Source organism: Streptopelia decaocto (assembly GCF_964273445.1).
Source record: "Streptopelia decaocto genome assembly, chromosome: 10".
Lineage (NCBI taxonomy): Eukaryota > Metazoa > Chordata > Aves > Columbiformes > Columbidae > Streptopelia > Streptopelia decaocto.
This window is the reverse complement of record NC_138665.1, coordinates 12808851-12836254: the sequence shown is the minus strand read 5'-3', so window position 1 is coordinate 12836254 and position 27404 is coordinate 12808851. Positions and strand designations below refer to the sequence as shown.

Sequence of the window (27404 nt, the reverse complement as noted above, 5' to 3'; positions counted from 1 at the left end):
AAGTGCCCTCTGCCACCGGGGCTGCCGCAGGTTTGCTCACCCTGCCTGGCCAAAAATGCAACATCCTGCTGTCTCTTCTTCCCACAGCCCCTTTGTTGTTCTTAGAGGGTCAGGAGGGTGCAGGGGGAGGGGTTAGAGCAGCATCGAAAAGCCTGTGACCACCTGCAAGTGCCTGGAGCGTGCCAGGCTTGTGTGCCCCCCCAGCAGAGGCATTTCATGGCCAGGCAGGTGGAGGGGGGGGACAGGTCCTCCCTGCCCATCTTCTGCAGTGAGTGCTTCACCAAAGGTGCTGTTTTTCCATGCACAAAGGTTGCTTGTTATAGTTCCTCCCATGCACTGGGAAATTACCTGGAGCAGGTGAACACAGGGCATCACATCCTGGTGGAAGCACCAGCTTTTGCTGAGCCTTTGGATGCTCTTGGATTTGGGGCTTCTGGCTCTTTGGCAATGGGTGGTGGGGGCGAGGAAAAGGATTTGGGAAGGCTGTGAGGGTCCGGGCTGGGTTTCTGAGCGATGGGCAGGCATGGCTGGAAGGAAGGAGGGAGAGCGCTGAGGGGGGCAGGCGGGAAGCCAAGCGCCGGTTGCTTCGTGGGAAATGGCTGAAGCCCCAGATGTTCCCTGGGGAGGTGCGAGGGAGGGTGAGAGGAACAGGGTGCCGGGGACACGGAGGCAGTGGAGGTGGTGAGGTTGGCAGGGTGATGTTGCTATGGCTACTCCTGTGCTATTCATAGAAGAAATTAGCTAAATCTTTGCACTGGAAGGTGGAGGAGGAGAGAGGAGGAAGGCGTTCTCCACGTTTGGAGGGAAGGAGAGAAGCCAAAACAAGAAGGGGGTGAAGTTTTCCCCCTTTGCTCTGTGCCTGTGCCGTGGAGGGGCGTTTGGGGGAAAGCACCACTGCCTGACCTGCGGGCAGGGTGTGGGGAGACACGGGCAAGTCCCTCAACAGAGCATCCACGCAGAGCCCCGCATGGCAGGACGAGCTCTGCATCATGCCGGGAGCACAGGAGACGTGCTTTTAATTAAAGACAGCCAATCTGTGAAAGGTATTTTTGGCAACCTAAATGTAGATACAACTGTAGTGAAACTTGCCCTTTGCGTCTGGCTCCCTCGCACAATGCAGTACTTGTCTGTTCCTGACCCCGTCTGTCTGCTCGGCCCTGGTCACTGGTGGTCCCCTTGCCCTCTCTCCACCTCCAGCATCTCTTCCAGCATGTCCTCCTGCCAGCCGGAGTCCCGGGAGAGTCTTCCCTCTCCACCACTCCTCATCACACTCCGCTCCCTCATTGTGAGAGTTTTGATTCCCATCCCACAGACCTGTTTGTCACCTCCTCACTCACGATGTGTAAATCTGCGTGTCTGTTCCTAATATATCTCCCTCCATCTGATTTCACCTCTCAGCTTGTTTCTTGGGCACCTCCGTCTGGTGATCCTGCCGTCATCACCCAGTTGAGCTGCTATAACCAGGCACTGAGCTGCTCTCCTTCCCCCAAACCCAGCGTCGTGCCCACCCTCGGCCCCTTGCCTGTTGGACCTGGGAGGCAGCTGATATTTCTGATGGACTTGGCTTTCCTTTCTGGCCATCCAGCTGGAACCAAGGCTCAGTTAATGCTTTATAAAGTAATTCCACCTCCCTGTTCATCTTCTGGGGAAACTCATGGCTTAAGACCCAGATGCTGCGTGAGTTGGTTCCCCCCCACCCAGAGCATCCCACTGTCTGGACTGGGCTGAGGTGGGTCAGACGTTCTCAGTGTTCCTTCCCAAAACATGCTGAGTTCATTTAGCAATGGGCAGCCAAGGACATTTTTTCTCTTTTGTTTCTTTATTCACCGCTAAGGCTTTTCCCCCTTCTCTTGAGCACATGAATCCCTCGGACAGGGGCTGTGCACTTCTGCTTGCTGACCCTGCCAGCACATCCCATTAATACAGAAAGGGGTAATGCTAGAATTAAAAAGGGGAGTTGAAGGACTGAGCTTACCTCCTTTCTGGCTGGATTACCAACTGCTGCCTGCCAGCCAGTCCAAATGCACAGACTGTGGCCCTGGAGCTGCACCCCGCTGTTGGTTTTGGGGTGTTGAGCTGCCAAAGGGACCCCAGGAGCAGCACAAAAAGAGGCACCGAAGCTGGTGTCCAAACTGGCCATAACTGCGGTGTAGCTGCTGCTGTAAAGGCAGTGTCTGAAGTCACATGGGTAGAAGAGACCCCATCAGCACAATGTGTAGAAGAACAGGAAAATACCCACTGAAAACGGAGGATATGGCCCTGCCATGTTGCAAAGGAGGAGGACTAGGAGGAGAGTTTATTGGTGCGGGAGCCAGGGTCAAGCAGGGGCGGGTTTCAGCAGGGATGTAGCCAATGTGGAGGAGGTGGCTCCTTGTGAAGAACCTGGGGGGTGACAGGAAGACCTTAACCCTCTACCACGGCAGCACCTGCCCTCTCCACTGCTGGAGGGATGCTCCCCGCATCCCCACGGCCGTGCTTTCCACCTGGCTCTCTCATGGTTTGAAGTGTTAACGTGGCTGGGACCTGCCTGAGCCTAGTTCTGACTGGTGCTGGGAATCTGGCAGGGATCTGCTGGCCGTTCTCAGGACGCGCTTCAGGAAGGAGGGTCCCACAGGGGGCTGCATGAGAGGGAAGCCTAGGGGACGGCTGAACCAGAGGTCCCATCCAGGTACCCTGGGAGTGCAGGTGGGTGGGAGGTGGAAGCAAAGCAGAAGCCATCGCTGTCCCTGGAGAGCTGCCTCGTGTGGGTAAGCTCCTCGGTGCTTCATTTGCCATGAAGGGAGGAGAGGAGCTTCCGCTCCTTCCTTTGCTGCAGATGCTCATTTAGACAGAAGAATTCATTAAGACTTAATCAGGCTATAATCAGCCATGGCTGTGGCTGTGTGCTGGGCGCCTGTGGTGCACAGCCTCGTGCAGGATGCTCTCTGCGGGGACCGTGGTCTCTGGGTCCCAGGGAAGAGCAGGTCCAACATGAGGGGCACGAGGAGCTCAGTGTGGTTGGGACATGGGGGCTCTGTGTGCCATCCCAAACCCCCTGTGCTGGCAGGAGGGACGATGTGTCTCTGGCTCCGCATCGCAGCTGCGATTCGGGAATGGGCATAACCCTCACTGTAAGGTCGTGCCAGCGCTGCGGGTGCAATGGGCTGTGCTAATGCTCACAGCTGGTTTTAACACATGCGAAGATGGGATAATGCAGGGATCCCTCAAGGGCCCTCATTGCAAATCCGACAGTGTGCTGTGAACATATATTGGGGACTTGGAGATGAAAACTTTTAATACGGTGTTTAACAAGTTCAGAATACCCAAATTTGAAATGAACTTCACAGTTTAGTCTGCAGAAACTCACTTGGATGTGGCTCGCTTAAGGACTGCTCAGAGGGTGCGATTATTTTTGGGGACACATGGTCCTTCAGAGCACCGTAGGCCAGGCCCTAAATACCCTCTTGTCACCTTTGTCATAACTGGAATTTAGTTTGAGGCTCTGTTGTTGGATCTTGGTTTGCTTTTGTCCAACAGAAACACATTTCTTAACACTTTGTAACTAGGTGTGCACTGGAACTTACTGAAGAGAAGAAAACAGGGTATTTGAATCCCAGGGACCAAAGAAATCTTTTAACACTGTCCCTTATTCACTCTTTTTTTTTTTTTTCCATGTACATACGTATTTGTTGGGGGGGGGGGGGTAGGGAGGAAGCACGTGAGTCTTTCAGATGATAATCACTCTTCCTGTGAAAAAAGGAATTGAGTCAATTTTATTTGGTACCACCAGGTCAGAGGGAAGCTACCAGAGCCCAGCACCTCTGCAAACTGGGTCATTTATTTTAATGTGCTGAGCCTGGAACAGGATGTCTAACTTTCAAGTATGAACACGCTGGCCTTAATGGTTTCTAAATGGAAACTTAGACTCCATAGAGCTTCTGTTTGGGGAAGCTTTCTTCCTTCCCTGCTGAGTGAAGGCTTTTTCCAGTCCCTATTTAAGCTTAGTCTTTAAAAAAAAAAAAAAAAAAAAAAAAAAAAAAAAAAAAAGGCACGAAAACAAAGATTAAACCCTCGATAGCTGTTTGTGTTCGCATTACACTTTGGGCACTTTGGTGGCTTTGCCAAAGATCCTTGTGACCAGGACCTTTCAAGTCCTGCATTCCCCAGTTCCGGATGGCCGTGGTGCTTTGTGGCAGTGCCGAGGCGCAGCCCTGGGGCAGGGGCTCTGCCACCGTGTCCCTGCAGCCTGATCATGCCACCGAGACAGCCCAGCTCTGCTGTCTCCCAGAGGCAGCCTGGAGAGAAGGGCTGCTCTTGGCTATTGGACAGGCTGGGAGCCAAGCACGAGGGCACGGGCAGCAGCCGGTCTCTGGCCAGCAGGGACAGACACAGGGGGTCCGAGCACTTGCAAGCTTTGTAGTTGGCCCTGGCATCGTTTCCTATGTCATTTATGCAACATTTCAAGCTGTGCAAAAGGAGGGCATGGGGTCAGGCTCAGCCTGTTGCTCCCCTTCATGTAGGCACACTGGCCAGGTTATGTGCACTTCCCCCTGCCCAAACAGTGTCAGCCAGCAGCTCGCTCTTCTAGTGCGTGAGGAAAAAATGCAAAGAGAGTTATTTTGTCCAGCCCTCTTAAAGGGAATGGAGACTCATCTATGGCCATGAAATTCTTCAGCCTCCAGAAGTTTCCAGCCTCCATTTTCTTTTGCTTCCTTTCCCTGTCCCAGCCCATGGGAGCCCTGAGGGATGCAGCTCTCCCTCGGAGCTCTGCAGCCCTCTGACATTGCCAAGCACCATCGGCTCTGGAGCCTGTGAAGGCAAAAAGAGGTGAGCGCAGGGAGCTGCGAGAAGGGGACCAGCCTCTGGAAGCAGTGTGGTACCTCTCCCCTTGAGAAGGGATAGGAAGACCAAAGCATAGATTTGTTATTGAGATGTAGGAAAAGCCCTTCATCTTGTGGGCCAGCTGGGAGCCAGGCTTCGGTCTGGGAAGGGATGTGCCATGCATCATTTCTGTGAGGTGGCTTTTTCAGGCACAGCCAAGGGAAAGCCGAGAGGGTCTGTAGGTGTGCAGGCACTGGGGGAGCTCAGAGCAGCCTGGAGCGATGGTGCCAGCACCTCTCAGTTCCACACACCTGCCTTCCTGCAGGGGCAGAGCCAGGACTCGTCCCCTCCTTTGCCCTGGGCATGGGGAGCCTCAGGAGTAGGTTTCTGTCCTGCCTCGACCTCAGAAGTGCCCACAGGTTGCTGTGGAGGAGCTGCGTCATCTCAGGTGCTTTGGGAGGTGATGTTTTTGGTAGCTACGTGATGGGCTCTGGGTTGGTGCAGTAGGCAGCGCCAGTGTTGGGAAAAACCAGCATCTCTGCGAAGGGCAGGGCAGTCTGTCGTGAAGCAGGTGAGTGTGTCAGTGCTTATCAGGGTGAGGAGCGGGGAGCACGGGCTTGCTGTGAGTGCTGTGCTGGCAGGGCCTGGGCTCGCTCCTGTGAAACGAATTCTTTAGTTTGGTGCGAAGTCGTTCCCCCTGGCAGCAGGAGCCTGTTGCTGCCCAGGCATCCCGCAGCCGACCCCGCTGCCGCGGCAGCATCACAGCACTCCTCAGCATCCCCGAGCTGGTACCTGTGAGTTCACAGCTAGCGCCCAGCACTGTGGGGTCCTGCCACAGAGCAGCTGCTTTCATAGCTGTAAATGCACAGCTTTCTCCATGGTTTAACACCCTTCTAAAAAAAAAAAAATCAAAGCTGATGGAGCTGGGCTACAAGCAGCCCAGTGTGTCCATGCTGTTTAAATGTTTCTGTTGGGCATCTCCCCACTTGGCCTCTGCCCCTGAGAGCTTTCAAAAGTATGTAAAGACTGAATTTCACTTATCTCCAGAGCCATTTCCTTTTGAGTGTTACCATTATACCTCAGATGGTATGAAGCAAAGGATATTAAAAGGCATATTGACTTTTCACTGTGATCTAATCTGGGAAAGTTGCAGAAATAAAAGAGTTAAGTTAGCTCTTTGCTCCTCATGCACTAAGCCCAGCATTACAGATAGTCAACCCTGTCCTGCGCACCTCTTGGTGTGTGACACATGGTCCACACTGGCCTCCTGTGGAGACCAGCTCTGTGTGATAGGCTTGGTATTTGTCAGCTCTGGAGGCTCCTGTTTGAGTCTTGTTGCTAGTTAAGGTGGAAATGGCTTTATGTGTGGGCACAATCTAGTTGCTGTTGGCCTGGGATGTCTACAGCACTTTTATTTTGTCTGGAGGAGGTATGTAATTCCTGAGTTTTGTGGGCTGGCCCCCATGCCACCTCTTTGTGCACAGAGTATCTTGAACTTTCACTTCAGTCTCCCTATTTGGCTCCCATGGGCCAGCCCTGAGAGCAGTCCTTGGGGAAACGCCACAGGGCAATGCTCAGCCCTCAGAAGTAAGCTAATGAACCTCCTCTGTTTGCATTTAATTGCAGTTTTTCTTTTGGTTGGAAGGTTTGGAAAATCATCATGTTTTGCAATTCCTACCTTTTCCCCAGCAGATGACAGCGATAGAAATGGAGTTGAAGGGTGATTCCTGTAGATGTTTGGGGCTTGGCTGGGGGCTGCATGGGGCAGGTTGCCGCTCTGTCTATTAGCTCCTGGGCCGTGGCTGCCACTGGGACCATCGTATGGTGCTCGAGTGCTGGTGCCTGGACACAGGTAAATGCAAGACTCTGCTTCTCTTAGCCCCCACAAGACCAGGAAGCTCTTGAATCCTGACCTTCAAACCTCATCCCCCTTTACCACTATTCCCTTTGACTCCTGCTGCTGGCCAGATTTTCCCAACAGCTGTCCTCTGCCTTGCTGACTTTGTGCCTAGATCAATCTCTCTGCATCTATGCAGTGACGACCCTTACTCCCCAGGGTCCTCCTTGTGTCCCACCTTCCCCACAGCTTCCCTTGGGCTGAGCCCAAGGATCTGTGCAGCCCCCTGCACCTCTGCCTGATGGAGGGAATTCGGGGCATCTCCAGCTCTGCTGGGCTTTGGTGGTCCTGCTGCTATGGGGTGAGCACTATAGGGTTCAGACCTCTTTTCTTTCCTTTTGTAAACTCTCTGAGCACAATCAGGGCTTGGTAAATAATAACAATGTGATGAAATGGTTTAGATGGAAGAGATCTGACAGCCGCCATTGAATGTGACCTGAATGCACAGCCCTGTTCCCTTTCCTCCCTGCATGCTGCAATCCCCTACTCCTTAGGGCATAAATTACTTACCATTCCCTATAGAACTGAGGGCATGGTTAATTCACCAGCAAGTTCCTGCTGCCCAGGAAAAAATGATGTTCTCTCTCCTCCCCTGGCTAGTAGAGGGCTTGGTGCATGCACCTGCCTGGCACAGGGAGGCAGAGGCTTTTCATTTTCAGGCCCTCTTCATATTTCTGAGTCTTGGGTCTTGTCTGACTCTCTAGCAGAACAGTCAAGGTGCAAATGTTAGAATATTTGCAAGTGGAAGTCAGAGCTAATGTCCAAACGCCTTCCTTGTAGTAGCTGGAATAGCTGGCCACAGGAGGCAAGCAGGGATTTCCTGGTCTGAATTCCTGCTGACCACGTGTGACTTTGTTTTAAGCAGCCACTCACATTCGGCATCTCCTGGGTCCCATCTGGAGCCTGAGTGGGAAATTGTGCTTCTAGCAGTATTTTGAGATGTAAAAATCACTAGTGTGGAATGGCTGCAAAGGATGCTCAGTGCACAGTGAGCAGGCTAGACAAAACGTGTCCTTAGGGCTCACCGCTGTGAGAGCTAGGCAATGTGATGTGTGATTTGTGGGCTATTAGTAATTCAACAAAGACACTGCAGTGGGGCTCAGTGGAGGACTCGAACTGGACCTGCAAAAGCCTCCATAACATTATCATACAGAGCACTTCTCCCTGGGAGGGATCCAAAGCATCATTTTTGGAGTTGAATTCATTTCATAAATCATGGGGCATGTGATGGGCTACATTCACTTAGGCTGCATCTTCTGCATCCTTCCTGGAAACTCATCTAATAAGAGCTGGCCTCTGGCACATCAAGGTTCAAACATCCATCGTTTGTTAATTGCTGGCAGTAGAAGTGCTTCTTTTTTGCCTTGAAATGTTGAAACCCTTCCTAGAATTGCACTGGGGACTAATAAAAGCCAGTGCCAGGTTTAATATATGCTATCTCACAAATTATCTGGATTAAATACAAGAACTATGTACTGCCAGAGAGGGGATATTCCCAGCTTAACATTGCTTCTGGGCCATGGAGATCCCAAGACATTGGACCTGAAAATTGTGATTCTCTTATGTGTGTGGGAGGGGTTTGGCTTGAGTGCTTGGAAGTGGTCATATTTGCCTGAGCTAGAGAATTAATTGTCATAAAAACTATGGTTTTGTAACCAATAGTTACAGCTGCAGGAAAGATCAGAAAGCATCTGAATAAATCAAATTAACTACCTCCTGCTGCATCCATATGAGAGCAGAACCTTTCAGGGCAAGATTTATACCACAGTCCGGTTGACCCCTATCTTTCCCGCCTATGAAATAAGGACAGTAGAAAGTTCAGAAATACGATCAACTAAAACAGGAGATGCTAGGGACTGCCACGCTGGTTTATGTGAGGAAGTTGGTTTCTGTCAGGAATGTATAAACCCAGAGGATGGCAATGAGGAGATAGCCTGCTCCCGAGAAAATATCATAGACTCACAGAGGCCATGGGGCTGTGCAGTCCAACCACCCACATAACTGGACGAACAGTGGTTCCTGTCAGTTGCTGCACTAGCCCACATCTTGACTTGCTTGCACCTGACCTTGACTCTGATGTTTCTGATCCTCTAAGGCAGAGGATTCACCTCCCCTTGTAGCTCGTGTCTTTTATTGTTTCCCCCATCACTTTGGACTGTTGTTATCCACACAAGCCTTAGCATGATGATGTGAATCCTGACTCACCCCCGGCCTTCCAGATTTTCATAGAATACCCTGAGCTGGAAGGGACCCAGAAGGATCATTGAGTCTAACTCCTGTCCCTGCATAGGACAACCCTGAAATTCACACCATGTGTCTGAGGGAGTTGTCCAATCACATCTTGAATATTGACAGATTCGGGGCCCTGACTGCCTCCCTGTGGAGCCTGTTCCAGTGCTCCACCACCCTCTGGGTGAAGACCCTTTTCCTTGTGTCCAAACTAAACCTGCCCTGGCACATCTTCCTGCTGTTCCCTCGAGTCCTTCCAGATTTTGCACCACTTGCTGTTGCACACCAGCAAAGAATGTCCAGTACTTAATCTTAAATTTCTCACTTTTTGCTGCTTCTCCCTCGCTCTCCCACTCAGAGGCAGATGCCTTCCCCTGCTCCCTGGCTCCAGCAGCCACACCACCCTGCCCCCTTTCTAAGGGTGTGTTATGACAGGACAAGGGATAATGGCTTTAAACTAAAAGAGGGAGTATTCAGGCTAGACATGAGGAAGAATTTTTTTTTTTAGTGATATAATGAAGGTAGTAAAATACTGTCCCAGGCTGGCCAGAGAGGTGGCAAATGCCCCATCCCTGGAAGCATTCAAGGCCGGGCTGGACGGGGCTCTAAGCAGCCTGGCCTGGTTGAAGATGTCACTGCTCATGGCAAGAGGGCTGGACTAGATGAGCTTTGAAGGTCCCTTCCAACCCAAACTGTTGGATGAGTCTCTGATTCAGGAGGTTGCGGTGCTGGACAGCTCCGGCGCGGCGGGTCCCGCAGGCGGCGCTCGGGGTCTCCAGCTGCCCTCGCCCCTGCGGGTCCCGGCGCTGCAGCCTCCCCCGTGCCCTTCTCCCGGGAGAGCCCCCATCCCCTTACGGCTTCGTCCCTGCCTTCTCCTGCCTGCACTTGCTCTCTGCACGTGTGACCCTCCTGTGATGTGCAAGTGGATAATGGGCAACGCAGGAGGAGGGGAGCCTGGGGAGAGGTTTATGATGAGCCCTTCAAGAGAGGGGGAATGCATGTGTTGGGGGAGAAAGATGAGCCGGGGCTGCCGAGCAAAGTGTTTACCCCAGGAATGACAAGGATGAGGGAACAAACTGCCGCCTCTCCCAGGGCATGGTGGCCCTGTGCTTAGAAGGGTCAGCAGCAGCTGCTGGAAGGTGCATGAAGGCCTCGGGGCTGGTCTGCTGGCAGTATGTCCCTCCCTCAGGAGGACTTCCTTCCCTACTCCTCCTGTTTCCTAATCCCTCAGTAATGTGGATTTCAAATATATTTTTGGTACTGGTAGGATTTTGACCTGCGTTTCCAGCCTTGCCTGTCTCCTTGCCAGCAGCCAAGGCCATGGAGTGTTGGGGACACACCAGGGCTGAGGGGACTGACGATCAGAGCTGTGCTGTGGCCCTGCTCCCTTCCTGGGGCTTTTGGGCACCTGGAGGAGGGACAAGAGCAGACCTATTCCTGAATTGCCCTCTTCTGCTTGTGGTGGCACAGTCAGGGGAGAGGCAGTGCACCGCAAAGGGCTGGGTCCATCGCTCAGCTCGGTGACATCCCGCTTTTGTCTCCTCACAGGCCAACCCTGCTCCCACTATTGTGAACACAGACTCGCTGGAACAAGGGCTCTCTGTAAGTCTCCTGGTTTTGTTTTGCTTCCTTTGAACAAGAGGTGTGTTTTTCCTGCTTGGCAGTGCATGAAAGGTTTCTCCAGCCCAAGGAGGCCTCAGCGAGGTGGCAGAGGTGCTTTGTACCGGGTCCCCATAGCACATCCCACCCCCAAACCTCACTGGGCCTGGGTGATGCTGAACAGAACCAAGAACAGCAGCAAGTGATGCTGGGGACTCCAAGACAAAGAGAGTACAAGGCAGGAGGCACTTGGAGGGGCACACTGTGGGGTAAGCAGGCATCAGAAAAGAGGGGGAGCTGGGCTGGCTGGCTGCGTTCAAGGTTATCCTCAGCCTCCCATGCAGGGTGTCTGCTCTGCGTCCGTTACCTTGCCGCACGGCCTCAGCCCCTTCGGCAGCCTCAGGTGGGAGACAGTTCTCTCTGGGTACTTGGGGCATCACACCTGCTGGTCCTCAGGGCAGCCGAGCCCATCAAATGCTGCTCCTCTCCCAGTGAAGGCTGCCAGCAGCTGAGCAGTGCTTGGTGACTGAGAGTGTTTGCAGCTAGAGTACATTTGGCACTCTTGGTGTAGTATAAAGATAATCCTCCTCAGTTTGTTGCAGAGAGGGTTTGCGCGCTGCTGCATCCCTTCCCAGAACATTTGCAAATCATTCCTGCTGGGGGAATGGAGGGAACAGGTTGGCCAGCATGGATTTCTGCAGCATTGGCTCCATGCTCGTGCGGTGCTCCCCTTTATTCCCCCAAGGGAGCTCAGTTGACAGCTTGTCAGGGCTGGGTGCGTTGCACCTGGTTTTCTTCTGATGCAGCAAATTTCATCTGCCTTCCACATTAATGAAGCGGCACCAGGACTCAGAGCTGGGGTTGGTTTGTCTTTGGAATCATGGTGGATGGCTGCAGGTGACTTCTGGTGGTTGAACTTTCCTTGTAAAGAACTGCAGATATCAGCCCACAGCCTCTGCTGGGGTCAGGGTGCATAAAAGCTGTGCAGGGCTGGTTGGGCAGGGCTATGAAAAGGAAGCAGAGCTCAGCTACGATCTCTGCAACCCTGGCTGGATGGTTTAATTATGTCTTGGGTGTTGAACCAAAGCCACCTGGCATTGCAGAGGAAGGTGACAGTGCCTCTCTTCGTGTGGTAGTCCTAGTCCAGCAGCCTTGTGTAAATCTGGCAGAAGAGAGTTGCTGTCCCCAGAATTTTCCTTCTTCAAATGCACGGCATGGCAGAATGTGTGTGGGGTTGGAGGTTTCTTGCAGTATGCTGGGCACCCCAGCTGTAGTGCAGTGCAACATTGCAGCCTGCTGTCAGTGCTCATCCGGCTGGTGGTGTTCTATAGGGAACTAGACAAGGGACAATTTCTCCTGGAGGGGAAGGACACGCTACAAGGTTGGACAGGGACGAGTGAGGGGTGTGCTGTGGGCAGGGATGGAAAGTCTTTTCTAACATCTGTTTTGTACTCTCCCTCCCCTGGGGGAACAGTGCCTGCTCACCTTTGCAGCCAGCAGCACCACATCCTTCCCCAGGCTCCAGCCATGCCTGTCCCTCCTCCCTGCCTATGTGTCCAAGAGCAGCAAGAGGTGACCCTGAGGTCCAAGGACAGGTTCTATCTCTCCAGGCAGGCTCCCAATCCCTGTAGAAGCCAGCATCAGGGAGCCCATTCATGGGGCCAGCGGCTGCCTCTTCCCACCACAGTGCACTCCACTTTCCTGCTCTCCTGGCTGCCTTCCCCCACTCCATCTCATTAACTCCATATCCCTCCCACCCCTTCTCCCTGTGCCTTGGCTGCAGCACCTTCTTGCCATGATGGATGAGAGCTCCTTTCCTGCAGACCCTGGGTGGGTTTGTCCAGGTTTCAGAGGCTGTTCTGCACCCCTGGCAAGCACCAGCATCATCCTGGGGTGGCAGACATCTACCCCATCCATCTGACCCCAGTAGCATATGCCCGGAGGGAATCTGCCCTGTGGTGGTCAACAAGAAGGGGCAGGTTGTGGCTGTCATCTGCTGTGCAGAGCAGGGACCACCAGCCCCATGCCCAGGCAGGTGCCACCTGTGGAGTGCCTGGAAGCGCCTGTGCCCAGGGCAGGGGAGACACCTCACTTGGATTCCTCTCAGCCTCCAGCCTGGAAACCCTCTCGACCTCTGCTTCGTGTTGTACTAGCACAGAAATGAGCCCTGCTCCATCCTTTCCTTCTCCGGGGTGCTAGGCTCCTCAGGCTTCAGGGAGAACACACCCCTAAACCTCCCATTCAGCAGTTTTGCAGCTCAGCAAAGGAGCCACAACAGGGCTTGCTGCAGAAGAGCACACCAAAATGACAAATCTGGAGGCATGTTTTTTTTACAAACCCAAAAACTAAAGCTTGTTGGTACGGTATGTATTTGAAAGGGTTAAAGTCACATCTTCCAGTCTTTAATTACTTAACTATTCAATGCTTTCCTTAATGATAAACAGATGGATGTAGTCTAGTTCCTTCCTGTTCTAGCTCCATTGATTGCATTGGACTAGTTGTTGGGCTGAATTTGGCCCCGGCTGTTTATCAAGAAGTCTGCTCCACATTTCAGTCTCTCTGTCCACCCACCTCCGTCCCCAAGCGCATGTGGCACCAGCAGCGCCGTAAGGTACAAGCTGCAGCACTGGGTCCCACTCACCACCAGGGGCAGGGCTCAGCCTGCTGCCTGTGGCTTGCGTGAAGCCCAGTACCCCCCAGGGTGCAAAAACGCAAATAATTCCTTATAAAATGCCTACTGTATTGAAAGCATCCCTTGAAGGGTAAGGACGGGTGTTGGGGGGGTTCACCCATGCCAGCCCCAGGTCATTGCTCACAGTTTCACCCCTTAGTGTATTTTGCCCAACAGGTCCATAGCAGGGAGATGGAGCATCGGAAACCCACTTCCCATGGCGGACAGGGTCTCCGAGTTTCAAAGCTGCCTCTTTGAAGCAGAAATAACTTCTTGCTGCCCAGGGTGCACAGCAATTGCTGCCAGGCAGTCCCAAAGTCAGCAGAGAAGGTCACTCCAATGGCCTTGAGGAGGTGAAGGTTTCATAGCCTGGGTCCTTGAAGCCCTCCTATGGTGCCCCACTGCCCAGCAGCGAGATGCCACCACCTCTTTGACCTCTAAAAGCCAGAACTGAGGAACCCAACTACTTCCCAGGCTTGATCCCAGCCAGCGAGCATCATGGGAGGCCCAGGCTCTGCCACCAGTGAGTGCAGAAGCAACCTCCTTGTGCAGCATTGACTCTGCTGCCAGGGTCCCCAGCTGCAGTCACTGCAGGGTGGGGGACAGCAGAGATGACAGACATGGTCCAATGCCTGGGTGCAGGGCAAAACGTGCTTGTAAGCCTGGCCAAAAAAAAAAAAAAAAAAAACAAACATAGAAAAAATCAAAACTAAACTGCTACTCTCACACTTTGGTCCCAAGCACTGGTGGTAGCACATCCCACTGCCAGTTCCTTCAGACAGTGTGGCTGTGGAACCCCCTGAGCTGTGTGCTGGGGCTGTCAGGCTTCAAACCCCTTCCTCTTACCCAAGCTCAGCAGGCTTGTCTCCGTGGCCCTCTAGCAAAAAGCTGACCAGAAATACAGAGTTTATTTACTCTGTGCACACAGCCGACACTGTGGGCAATGCACGCAAAGGGGGTTGAGGCCAGAGGTTAGCTGGAAGCGAGTCAGTAGGTCTCGATGCTGTGGCAGGACGTGTGGATACAGGGAGGAGAAGGGAGGGAGCTCTTGACCTATTTTCTCTGGGCCTCCTGCCATGTGCAGGCAGGGAGAGCTCTCCCTTGCCAGTGCTGCCGGTGCCAGCCCGGAGGTGCCCAGTGCACTCGCTGCCCCAGCACGGGGCTGATGTCCTTGTCGCTCACTGGGGCACACGTGAGGCATCGCCAGGCGCCTTCTGCCCCCGGTTCCGGCTGACCCTCACCTGGAGCCCTGTGTGCAGTTTGGGGCACCACAGCATAGAAAGGATATAAAGCTACTGGAGAGTGTCCAGAAGAGGGCTACAAAGCTGGTGAAGGGTTTGGAGAGGAAGCCGAATGAGGAGTGGCTGAAGTCACTTGGTTTGTTCAGCCTGGAGGAGACTGAGGGGAGAGCTCATGCGGTTCCAGCTCCTCACAAGGGGAGGAGGAGGGGCAGGTGCTGATCTCTTCTCTTTAGTGACCAACAACAAACCTGAGGGAATGGCAGGAGGATGTGCCAGGGGAGGTTCAGGTTGGACATTAGGAGAAGGAACTTCACCCAGAGGGTGCTGGACACTGGAACAGGCTCCGCAGGGAGGCAGTCATGGCCCCAAGCCTGACAGCGTTCAAGAAGAGACTGGACACCCTCAGATGCATGATGTGAATGTTGGAGTTGTCCTATGCAGGGACAGGAGTTGGACTTGATGTTCCTGTGGGTCCCTTCCAACTCAGGGCATTCTATGATTCTGTGATTATGTTGGTACACAGCTGCTTCACCACCAGGCCCCAGCACCTGTTCCCATCGCATCCTAACCACAAAATAAGGGCCAGATCCTGCTCTGAAAGTGGCTGCAGGCAGCGTTATCCTTCCTGCAAGGTTATTTCTTCTGGCAGCTTGGTGGGCTATTTGGGTTGGGTTTGAGGAACCCCATCTTAATCTTCTAAATTTGGACTCCTTTTTTTTAATTAAAAAAAAATCCTGACTCTCTGGCAAATTGCAAATCGCATTCCACGTGCACTGGTGCAGTGTTGGCCGGCGGAGCCTGCAGACAGCTTGCAGTAGCTCTGGAAGGTGTGTGCTCTTCTGTTTATCGAATGAGTGTTAACTCTGCAGCCTTCTGTTGATGATTTAAATGTCATCACCGCTAACTATTTCCCCGCTGCTCCAAACACAAAAGGGAAGCAAAGGCCAGCGAAGGGGACCTCTTCCTGAGCCCTCAGGTGGGCTTACTGTGTGGGAAGAGCTTGGAAAAAAATACCTTTACTCTTTCCCATGACAAATCAAATGGTGCTTAGGATCAGGATACCCCAGGAACAGCTAATTAACCTCCAACACCCCTGTTAGCTCTGCAGACATTACGCAGGGAAATGGGAGCAGGGTGATGTGTGCTCTCCCTGCCCACGGGTGATGGAGCTGGGCATCTCACACTGAGCCCATAGCAGCAAGACGGCCCCAAACGGGAGCTGGTGGGGCACAAAGCACCAGTGAAGGAGAGGAGGAGCAGCCTGCAGCAGAGCCAGGTCGTGGCGGCTCCGGTGGGTGCCGCGGGGAGGTTTTGCCGTCAGTGAGTGACTGGTATTCAATTTTCCGACGCTGGAACGTTTGCTTTGTTGGCTTGTTCCCTTGGTTACGTGGTATATATTAAGTTCTCCATTTGGCTTCCTTATGCAATTAACTGACGTTCTGTTGCATGGATTTTAGAAGCGTAATCAGAGCTAAAACTTCATGGTCAGACCTGGCTGACCCCGGGGTGCCCAGCTGGAGCAGGCTGCTCCCTGCACACACCACACCAGGTGAGCGCCGACACCGCTCGCTTTCAGGGAGCAGTGCAAAACACTGCTCAGCATTGGCAGCCCCAAGATTTGGGGAGCGGTGATACCCCAAACTCACCTGCCTGGCAGCAGGGTGTCTGTCGGGGTTGTGTGTCTGGGTGTCTGTGCCCCAGGCACTCGCCAGCAGCGCCCGCTCACTTGGTGGAGCTGACACACTGCTGGCTCCCTTCGCGGCTCACAGATTGTCAAAGTTTTCTGCACATCCCCATCCTGTAGGTATGTATGTGCTGTTCCTCTGCAGCCGTGGGTGTGCATATGGCTGGCTGTGTGGCAACTGCGTTGAATGCCAAAGCAGAGAGGACAATGTGTGTAGTAGGGAAGGGTGCCAGGAATCCGAGTTGCTGGAAAGCTGGGAAGAGGCGACGCCGCGCCCCACGCACGGGGCTACCAACTGTGGAGACGAGATGAGCCCAGAGGCTGCGTCGAGGGAGGCTGTGAGGGCGGCGTGGGCCAGCGAGCCAGCCCTGCTCGGGATTAGTCAGTACAGTAGGATGCGAGGAGGGAAAGACAGCCTGTGACAAAGGGGGAGCCAGTGGCGAGGGAATCAATGTCCCCCTGCCAGCACAACCCAGGGCTGTGCTGTGGCAGGAGGTGGCACCAGCCACATGTCCCTGTCCCTCTGAAGCTGTTGGGGATCCTGTTGTGGGTTAATCCCACCACTCCCAGTGCTTTTCTGCAGGGGGGTTCTCTTCAAGAGCTGACTAAAGCCTTTCCCAATGTGCTGGTAGGATTAGAGCATCCTGATATTGGAGTGTCTGGATTTCCTGGCCCTGAACCATGCCCCTGCATGGAGCACATCCAAGGAGGGACAACCCTCTCAGCCCATGTTTCCTGGAGCCCCCATCCCATCTCTCCACTCCAGACTCTCCCCAGCCTCATCCACCCTGAAGCGCGGTAGCCACAACAGGGCGTGGGATTGCTTTGGCCTCACCAGGACTGAAGCAGGCAGGGGATGAGGCTGCATCTGTCACCAGTGACACAGCTCCATCCCAGATCTTGGCATGCAGAACTGCTCTTCCACCTGCATACCTGATTATTCCCACCTAGAAAAACTCCTGTTTCCTCTTCCTAGCTATAAATAGGACCTCACAGCCGCCTTGCTGAGTTTCCTTCCATGGTGTCAGATGATGGCTTTAGCATAAATGATGTTTGGTGTCCTCTCCATCTAACGACCCAGCACTGTGGGGTTCTGGAGGATGGCGGGCTGTGCCTCCACGGGGGCGGATAGCAGGGACCTGGGCAAGCAGAACACAACTGGTGTGCTGGCGCCAGAGAAGGGGACCAAACAAAGCCATGGCAGCTCTGGTTTGGGGTACAGAGAACATACAAAAAGTGGCTCTATACAATCTACAAGCTGTCAATTAATGATGGGTGTAAAATCCACATGAGGAACCCTGCGTGTTGTCCAGAGGCAGGGCTGGATGATAGAGAGACATTTTCAAGCTGAGCCCCAGGTCCCACCATCTCTGCTATGCCATAGGGACTTGCCCACACCCCATCCCTTCTTGCCTGGAGCAACTCAATTTGTGAGGTTGAGTCCAGTCCCCTCCAAAACTGTTGCTGTTGAGTGTAACAGCTCTGGATGTTCCAATAGCCAATTGCTTTGCAGATCTTGCTAAATTTTAGATGTCGACAGATGTTTATGGCCTGATCCTGATGATCTGGAGTGAAACTGCTGCCTTATTTTCCCGTGCATTTTTGGGTAAAATGGAAGTTTTTGACCTGTACATTTACCATTTCTTATTTTAGAGCCTACATCCCTGCATCCCTTTTGTTTCGAGCCATTACTTTTCCCAGAACCCTGCTTTGACACTCTGGACATGGAAGATTTTTAAGCGTGGGGCTCAGTGCAGTGTACACCATTGAGACCAGCTACACCAGTTTTTTATATAAGGGCATCACAATGTTTTCCCCTCTTACTGTGCCCCACACTTGCACCTTGTTTCCTTTGCACCCAGCTAATTCGGTAGAAGAAATTATGCTGAATTCTCTGTTAACACAGTCATGCTACTAAAAGATTTTAAAGATATAAGCAGCTAAAGGTGTTTATTATGTTATTATGTACAGACATTTTTTTTTTCCTTTAAATGGACCGACCCCCTTTCTTTCCTTCCTGCAGCAGTGAATTCCTGAGGTTAATTACACGCTGCGTAACAAAGGCGTTATTTCTTTTTGTGCCTTTGGTTGTGTTCCTTTTCATGGCTGGAGAAATAAGCTGGGAGAATAAAGGCTTTGCGCTGAAGTGCATTAAAGTCAGTGGGCTTTGGCTCATGCCCAGAAAGAAAAGCAGCACACGGTTTAATTCCAGGGCAGGCTTGAGCAATTGCATTTAAGGTTTTTTTCAGCGGTGATGGCAGAGCTTTTAGGTTGGATTCTTGACATCCAGCTATCAGAGGAGAAAAGCAAATCCCCCTGAGATGGGCACAGAGCTGTAACGTTCTGTCTCCCTCTCCCCAGGTGAACGGCAGCGATGGGATGTTCAAATATGAGGAGATCGTCTTGGAAAGGGTAAGTGCTCTTTACTCACTTGCCGACAGCTTTTGCTGCCTCTTCCCACTCACCCTCCCACTGGTGCAGCCCCCATCCCTGTGCCAGATGATGGGGACAGGTTGGTCTCTGCTCCCTAATCTCTCTGGTGGCTTTTGGGGAGGTGTCATGCTTGCCTTCCCTGAACAGCCCCCATGGCGTGGGGAGAGGTGAGCTTGCCCCCCCCCGCCACAGACCTTTCCAGAAGGGAGGGGGAAGGCGTCTCCCTTGCCTCCCTCGTTCACACCCTCGCCCCCACAAACCCGCCAGCGCGGAGCTGGGAGGGGTGAGGCTCTTTGTCACCGTCTTTGCCGGAAAATGGAGATGCAGGGAGCTCTGCTCGTGCACGTGCGCCCCACCCCCCAGCCTCGCACAGGGGACCGATGCCTCCCCACCGGACTCCCCGTCACTCCGGGGTACGCAGCACAGGGATGCTAAGTGGCAAGGACAGGTTTTCTAGTAAAGCGGATCACAACGGGGGAAGTTTCTGCTCAAGGGTTTCTTGTCTGTTGGCAACGCAGAGCTGATGGCGTGTACCGTATCGGCTGTGGCTAAAGACAGCTCCCCCTGCAGATGGGGCTTATCCAGGGGCAAGCCAGCACAGAGCAGGGAGGGCTTTCCCTTGGTGCCCAGGGATGGAGGGATGGAGAGGGAGTGGGAAAAGCTGGTCCAAGGTTTGCTCAGAGAGGTGGGCACAGCCTTGCTGAGTGGGGATGGCCGGGGCGGGAGGCTGTGCTCCATGGCACACCTTGCCTCCTCCTCCTCGCTGCCGTGCCGGGTGGCTCGGCCTTGCTGTGTGGCCACCATCACAGGGGAAGACACATCACTCGTTATTCTGTTCCTCTCTGCTTTTAGTCATCTCCCTCCTCCCCTTGGCTCTGCATCACAGAGGTGGGTGGACGGAAGGTTATCTGGGGCTGCTGCCTCACCCACCGCTTCCCCGGCATGCCTGACGAAACCAGCCCAGGGGATGCTTCCTTTTTGGGCTGAGCACTTCTTGCTATGGGCCCAATTTAGAGGCAAAAGCCTTGTTTTCGGGGATTCTTCAGAGTATCCTCTGTCCTCAGCCCACAGCAGGAGCAGGGAGGGGAGCTGGCAGGGTGGCATAGGCGGGCAGCACTCATTACTGCCCCCATTTCAAAGCCACAGGCAACAATTCCCTCTCCAGCAGTGAGAAACCATGAGGGAATTTCAGTGCTTAGTAGCCTGGGCCAGCATGGACCACAGCCAGGGTTCTGCTGGGATCCAACAGCCCTGTCTTACTGCAGGAGAAGCACCTGGGTGCCTGCAGGTGAGTCTGTCCCCTTGATGGGGTGTTTTTGGCTCCCAGAGATTACCTCAGTGTACCCAAAACTGCTGCTCTGTCACTGCTATTAATGCTTGTCCTTGTTGTAAAGACAAGGGCAAATGCAACAGCATTTTGGGGGCAATCACTAAGGAAACACCATCTGCAGAGGGACATGGCTTTGGATTTACCCACCACACACGTCTGCAGCAGGAGCTGACCTCGTGTCTCCATCAACCCAAATGCCAGCTAAGAAAGCCCTTGAACTCCATTTTAGGGTTTATAAAAATTAAAAAAACACCTCACGGACCATTTCCAGGTTTTGTGGCTAGCATTGAAGCGCACCTTTCTGTAGACAGCCACAATGAATGGCTGGAGGCCATTTTATACAGTCTCACCTGCCTTTCTGTGGCCAGGCTGGGTGTTTGGTGACAGCAGCTTTTTTGAGCTGGGCATAAGGTAACCAGAATCCAGCTTAGAGGAAGGACAGTGGCTTTAGACCTTTCACCATTGAGTGCCTCCTAGTCAAATCCCAGCCAGCAGGAGAGCATCTGGGAGCGCTGTGTAGTGAGAGGCCTTGGTGGCTCCAGGAGGTGCCATGTACTACGTCATGAGTGGCATAAAGTCAGAGCAGAGACCTCTGCTTTGCTGCAAGAGCTGACGCTGAGCCTAAATTGCTGGGGAAAAGCAGGAGCCCCAGCCAGATGCTGGTGCTGGATGATCCCAGGCAGCCTGAGCTCCAGTGTAGCTCTCCTGGCCACAGGTCCCCCCGCAGGGAACTGCTCCCATCACCCAATGCTGAGCACGGGGGCCGTGGGCAGATGGGAGAGTGCTTGGTCTGAGCCCGTTTGTGTATGAGAGAGGCGGGCACAATAGGATGTGACTAAGTGTCAGCTCTTCCGCATGAGAAAACAAGGCGAGGAGCCATCTGATTTTCAAGGCAGAGCAGAAAAAGCAGGAATTGTCCACTTGCATCAAGCACAGAGCTGGAAGCAGCGCCTGGGAGTGTGTCACTAATGGGTATCCTGTAAGTGGGAGATGCAGCGCAGGGGCCATGGCCACTGGTCCTGAGATGCTGCCAGGTTGGGGTTGGAGACATGGCACATCCCTGCATTTACCCTGGGCAGGCTTCAGCAGCATGAAGCTCAAGCGATGCTCCAAGCACGTCTGGGAGGAAAAGGAAGCAGAACTGGAGACCCTACTCCATCCTGACAGCCCCCTCCACCCAATCTTGAAAATTTTGGCATCAGCATGCTGGTCACCGGGTTGGCTCTGTGCTGGAGCTACATTCCGGGGTGCAGAGGGGCAGGGGTGGGATGCTGGTGACTGGCACAAGCCCTGCTGCTCCATGTGGGCTGCAGCATTGGTGTCTCCTCCTGGGGAGCAGCCAGCAAGGGGAGGTTTTCTCCGCCAAGGACCACCCCCTCTTCCCCCAGCTTCACTGCCTGCCTCAGAGTCTCTCAGCAGAGACGCGGCGGTGAGGGAGGTCCTCGGCGGCTCCCACTCTCCTGCTCCATCTGTTCGGTGCTCTGCGCTGCTGCACCCAGCGCCTCAGCTGATGAGCGCCAGCCTCCCCTCCGGCCGTGCATCCCTCTGCCCCCTGAGCCGGGCACCCTGGGGCGAGACAGATGCTGTAAGGGCTCCTGCACCCCAGGCAGCCGCGGCTGGGGGGGAACCGCTTCAGGAGAGCCAGCAGCAAGCGATTGCCTATGGGGGAAAGACGTGGTGTTTGATTTCCTGCAGGGTAACTCCGGCCTTGGCTTCAGCATAGCGGGAGGAATCGACAACCCCCACATTCCAGATGACCCAGGTATCTTCATCACCAAAATCATCCCCGGGGGAGCGGCAGCTATGGACGGCCGTCTGGGGTGAGTGTACTGGGTGAGGAGAGCAACCCCGTCAGGGTGCCACCTGGGATCTCCCCAGGGACCCTCTAGGCAGCTCCTGCCCTCCTCCCTTGCCATGATCCCTAGCCCCCCCGGCCCCTTCCCCACAGCCAGGTCCCCTCAGTGCAGGGATGCCTGTGGTCCCCTGCCACCAGCCTCCCATCTGCAGCCACCCCTCCTCCCCTCCCTGCCCCAGGCTCCATCTCCCATCCTTACCCCTGCAGCCTGCAGTATGATCCAGCCTTTCCCCTCATCTCCCATCTCCATGAAGGTCCCTTCGGGGTAGACCCCACTCTTACACCACCAGGGCAGGATCTGGCCAGCTTGAGCAGCTCTCCTTCGCACAAGGGTCTGTGCGGCTGGAGGAGGGCAGCAGAGATGTCCAGAGGAGGGTGGCACAGGCTGGTGGTTCCCCAGGGAGCTCAGGGCCACCCTGTGCCTGCAGGGTGAACGACTGCGTGCTGCGGGTGAACGACGTGGACGTCTCTGAGGTGGTGCACAGCAAAGCCGTGGAGGCCCTGAAGGAAGCGGGCCCTGTGGTGCGGCTCGTGGTGCGCCGCCGGCAGCCCCCGCCAGAGACCATCATGGAGGTCAACCTGATGAAGGGTCCCAAAGGTGAACCCCTCACTCTGCTCGCAAGACTGAGGTGTCCTGCTGCCCCACGGGTTGGTGGGGGGTGTCCCCTCGGTGTGGGATGCCACGGGGTGCAAGGCAGCATCAGGGGGAATGTGGGATGCAAGGTGGCACCACCATGGTGCAGGATGCTGCAGGGTGACCCAGCGGCATGGGATGCTGTGGGGCACAGGGTGTGGGATAGACCCACGGTGGCTGGGCTGTGTCCATGCAGCAGTGGAGTGGCCCATTGCCTGCTGGGTTTGGGACAGAGTGGGAAGCCCAGTGAGGCAGAGGGGCCATGGTACCAGACCAGGGGTCTGTCCATGTGCCTGTCCCTCACCTGCCCTCTCACTCCCACTCAGGCTTGGGGTTCAGCATCGCAGGGGGCATCGGGAACCAACACATCCCTGGGGATAACAGCATCTACATCACCAAGATCATCGAGGGAGGCGCTGCCCAGAAGGATGGGCGCCTGCAGATCGGGGACCGGCTGCTCGCGGTAAGCCCCGTGCCCACAGCCAGCCAAGAGGTGAAGCCGGGCAAGCTCTGCTGTGTTGTGGTGCCAATCCTGAACCCCATCACCCCTCCCACCGGCAGCCCCACACCCATTCCCTGGGGTCCCCACTGGGACAGTGCTGTGGGAGGGCCAGGTGCAGCACCGAGCAAACCCATGGAGATGGGCTTTGTCTCTGGAGTTCCTGCAGCACCGACGCTGCAGGAAAGGGCTCCACTCCCACTTGCTGCACTGTCCCTTGCCCTCCTGCCTGCAGCCCCCTCACCCAGCCCCTTCCCTCTGGTAGGTGAATAACACCAACCTGCAGGACGTGCGGCACGAGGAGGCGGTGGCCGCCCTGAAGAACACCTCCGACATGGTGTACCTGAAAGTGGCCAAGCCTGGCAACATCCACCTCAACGACATGTACGCGCCCCCCGACTATGCCAGCAGTACGTACGCCACCAGCCGCTGGCGCGGCAGCCCAGGCACCGCAGGGCTGGAGGGCACAGAGCATGCTGGGGTGGTGGGCAGCACTGGGCTGGTCGCCACATCCACGTTGCGGATGGATTTCTGCTCCTGATGCTCTTCTTCTCCCCTGCAGCCTTCTCAGCCTTGGCTGACAACCACATAAGCCATAACTCCAGTCTGGGCTACCTTGGCAGCGTTGAGAGCAAGCCTGCCTACCCCATCCCTCCCCAGGTGACTCCATCACGGTACTCACCCATCCCTCGGCACATGATTGGAGACGACGACTTCACCAGGTGAGTACTGGGCATGAGCATCCCTAATCCCTGCTCCTTTCCTTTCTTCTCTTTCCCCCCGTAGCTGCTTGACCTCATCCCCACTGCCAGTGCAGAGCCTTGGCCAGAAGCCTGTTTGTGGGTACCTGGTGCAAATCTTGGGGCCCCTGCAGTGAGCTCCATGCTCACCCTTCCTGAGACCAGCCCTGCAGTGTTGCTCCCTGGCTTGCTGCATCCCCTGCTTCCCCGTTCCTGCTTCCCAAGCCTTACACAACTGCTGTTAGCTTCATTCTCTTACTTGTTTTACAATACCTGGACTACAAAGTGTTCTCTGCCCTTATGGTGCCATCCAGAGCTGGCAGCACCACAGGCTTCCAGGCTACAGAGTGGAGCTTGTGCTTGGTATCCCCAGAGCCTGAGCTTGGTATCCCCAGAGCCAGGGCTGTAGGGCTCAGGCTGTATTCTTGGGACTGGCAGGTTAGGCTTAGGGATGGCTCTGCACTTAGGAGTGAGGTTGCAGGCTGGTTTCAGAGTTGCGTTTGCAGTGGAAGATGCCGTAGTCTTGCCTGGGGTTGTCCCATTCTGTGGGATGCTGGCAGATGCCAGAGCAGGACACCTTGAGTTGCTATGCAGTGTCAGTCCCGCTGTCCTCCCAGAGAGCAGCTGCATTAACCTTAGTCACAGGAATTTATTCCTTCTTGGTGCTCGGCCAGGGCCAGGTTCCTCTGTGCGCTGTGACCCGTGCAGCACTGGCCTCTGGCAGTCTGCGCCCCGTCTCTCCCACCTGGTCTTGGCACCAAATATGTGGGTTCTCCAGCCTGCTCCCAGTGCTGCATCCTCACCGGGTGTAGCAACTCTTGTGCTGTCAGGGCACATGGGGATGATACTGCAGGCAGGAGCAGTGCTTTCTGCCATTACATTGCACCACAGAATGGACTGAGTCCCAGCGCTCGGAAAATGCACCATCTGTCTCTCACCAGGGACCCCAGTCCCACCAGGGTGTCCCCTCCTACATGTGCCAACTTCCTTATTTTCGGACCAGAAAGTGGAGCAGCCCAGACCAGCACAGTGATGTCTCGGCAGTGGCTCAGCGGTGGCTTGGCGTTGGCTCTGGTGCAGCACGTGCCGGTGGCCGCTAGAGGATGGTGCTGCCTTGCGGAGGCCCCCGCTGCAGAAAGGCTGACACCGGCCGTGTCACTGTCCCCAGCCACAATCCCCTGCTCCCCACCAGACTGGCAGTCTGCAGCAGGCTCAACACCTGCCTTATCCATCCCAGGATACGTGCATCACTGACCCCCTCCAGTGGCTTCATCGCCATGAATCTGTGGACTCGTGCATCAGCAGGATTGTGCACTGGGACCAGTGTAGTCCAAATGCATCTTACTGGTGTGGGAAAAGGCAGTGACTCCCCTGAAAAAGCAGCTGTCTCCCAGGAGTCTCCTGCCAGCCATTCCCTGGGAGAAGCAGAGGTCCTGGCCTGGATCCAGTATCAAGCCTCTTCCCTTCCCATGGGCACAAGTGCTGCTGCAGATGTGGACATGGCTCCAGTGACCCTTGTGTCCTGCAGCACCCAGGACCTGAGCATCTGTCTTCCAGTGAGCTCCACCACTGCAACCCAGACCCAGCACAGCCCCATAGGATCCCAGCAGTCGCTCTGGGCTGAGGTCCCAGTGTTAACGCTGCAACATCCAGCGTGGAATCCGCCTGCAAGATCCATGTCCTGTCTCCTGGGATGAGGATGGAAGTGGAGAGTGCATGTCATGACTGAGACCTGAGATGTACCTGTCTGGGGCTTTATTTCCTCTCCTTGGTTCCTGGAGTGTCTCTCTACCTTCCACCAAACCATCTGGTCCTCATGGTTGCTGGGGATGCTTCCCACCAGGCCAAGTTGGGGTGGTGGTTCCTGCACTGCTTGGGCAGCAGTGAAACCCAAGGGGGAGAGCAAGTTCATCAGCTGGTTGGAGGCAGAGTTTGCAGACCCAAAAATCTGACTTATTTCTTTCCCTGGGAGAGCTCTAGCCCCACACGTAGGTATGCTGCAGAGGAACTGGTGGCTGCAGCCATCTCTGCCCCCTCACAGCTGCCCCTGAGCCAAGCACTGGTGGCATCCTGAGGACTTGGGGTTGAGCCTCTTTTGACCCCAGTGCCATTTCCATGGTCTTTCCCTGGTCTCCTCCTGGTCTCAGGGCATCCCAGCCCTACGCTACTGTCCAGCCAGGTCCTGAACCCCACTTAGCTCAGATCTTGAACTCATCCAGAGGCTATAAGGATGAAGCAGGTATTTACTGAAGGTCACAAAGTAGATTCTACCTCTGCCCCATCAGAAATGTGTAGCTGGAGTTACAACTCTGCTGTACCTCTGCTTTTGAAGGCAAGGGGCTGTGATGGTGCACAGTGTGTGTGGAGATGCAGACACTGGGAGCCAGGCTGGGAATTTACCCTCGCTTGGGTGCTCCCCCAGTTGGGGCTGTGCTGTGTGTGCTTGCAGGGGCAGGAAGGAGTTAAGTCTGTAGGGTCTAGCAGAGCGAAGGCTGCGTCCTTTCAGCGCTTCCATAAAAAACCCTGTGTGTGGATCGGGGAAGTAGCCGGCCCTGCAGCCGGCAAGAGGCAGACACAGGCAGTGCGGGGCAGCCGTGGCAGGGAGCATTCAGAATATTGCTGCCCCTTGCACCTCTCAGCTGGCACCGCCAACAGAGCCTGCCACGCCACAATGTTCACCGTCAATGTCTCGTCATCCATGTCCTACAGGGGACAGCCATCCCTGTCCCCTTCCAAGCAGCGGCCAGGCCACAGGAGCAAGTGTGACCAGAGGTAGGGGACCACAATGCTGCTGTGCCCGGGGGGGAGGCGCGGGGACAGGGACAGGAGCTGGGGAAGAGCTGGGAGCATCAGGCTGTGCTGAACCTGGGGTCTGAGCAAGCCAGAAGCCCACCAAGGCATTCTTGCACTTCTGTCTGTCTGTCTCCTGCTCTTATTGCTCCTTATAAGGTGGTTGCCTGAAGCTAAGTGACATTCAGCCCATCAGAACTCCCCCATGGGGAAGGATGGTGGGAAATTTTTCCTGGGGTGCTGTCAGGTGTCTCTGGATTTACATCCTGCTGCCTGCGTCCGTGAAAGCATCAAAACCTTCCCCCATCTGCCCAGGTGATGGCAGGGATGCTCTAGCCTGCCCCGGGGGCTGAAAAATATATTTTCTTGCAAGACTGTCCTGGGAGCATGCTGCCAGGCTACAGGGCTTCATGCTGGCTGCTCAGCAAAACTTTATTCCCTTGGGTCCCTGCTCTGCTCATGCCGCCTGAGCCCCACTCCTTCCTGGCTGTCACAGGCTGGGCCAACCCCCCAAGTGCCCCAGGGTCCCCTTAGTATTGCTGGCATTTTAGGGTCCACCGCACATGCCCTCAGCCAGTGCTGTGCCTGGTGCCCCAGTATCTCTCCTACCGTGTCCCGGAGATCTCCCTCTGCTCCCCGGCAGGCGCAGGGGCTGATCAGATTGCTGAGCTCACTGGCAGATCCTCAGACCTTGTGGTACACCCTGGAGTGCCAGGATCCAGCCGATCACCACAGTGGACATGCTGATGGTCCCCAGTGTTGTGTTGGCTGACAATCACCACCAGCTTGTGCTAATTGTCTGGCGTCATTTATTCCTTCTTATTTTAATCCAGTGCTTGAGCTGAGAGCTGCCCTTGTTCCCATCAGACTTGGTTTTTCTTCCCAGATGAAAACTGACGCAGGATTTTTGCAATGCCAGGCAGTCTTTCTGCCTTTGCCTGCCTATTGTTTGAGCTGCAAAAGAATTAAGTCATCATCAAAAAATGTAGGGCTTCTGTTGAG

General features: G+C 54.7%; 1 protein-coding gene across 3 annotated transcripts in view; it reads left to right on the top strand.

The window, feature by feature from the left end:
• The window catches only part of DLG3 (discs large MAGUK scaffold protein 3), a gene marked incomplete at its 5' end in the record, with an annotated part of 79502 nt that overhangs the window by 29090 nt on the left and 23008 nt on the right, over positions 1-27404 (top strand). For 2 of the 3 annotated variants that reach the window (XM_082062228.1, XM_082062225.1), the window contains 7 exons: positions 10475-10528; positions 18483-18533; positions 21580-21704; positions 22168-22337; positions 22700-22836; positions 23138-23282; positions 23435-23594. In XM_082062228.1, the coding sequence (XP_081918354.1) occupies positions 10475-10528; positions 18483-18533; positions 21580-21704; positions 22168-22337; positions 22700-22836; positions 23138-23282; positions 23435-23594 (842 nt within the window). The remainder of the gene's footprint in view (positions 1-10474; positions 10529-18482; positions 18534-21579; positions 21705-22167; positions 22338-22699; positions 22837-23137; positions 23283-23434; positions 23595-27404) is intronic. The other variant, XM_082062226.1, reaches the window with a different exon arrangement.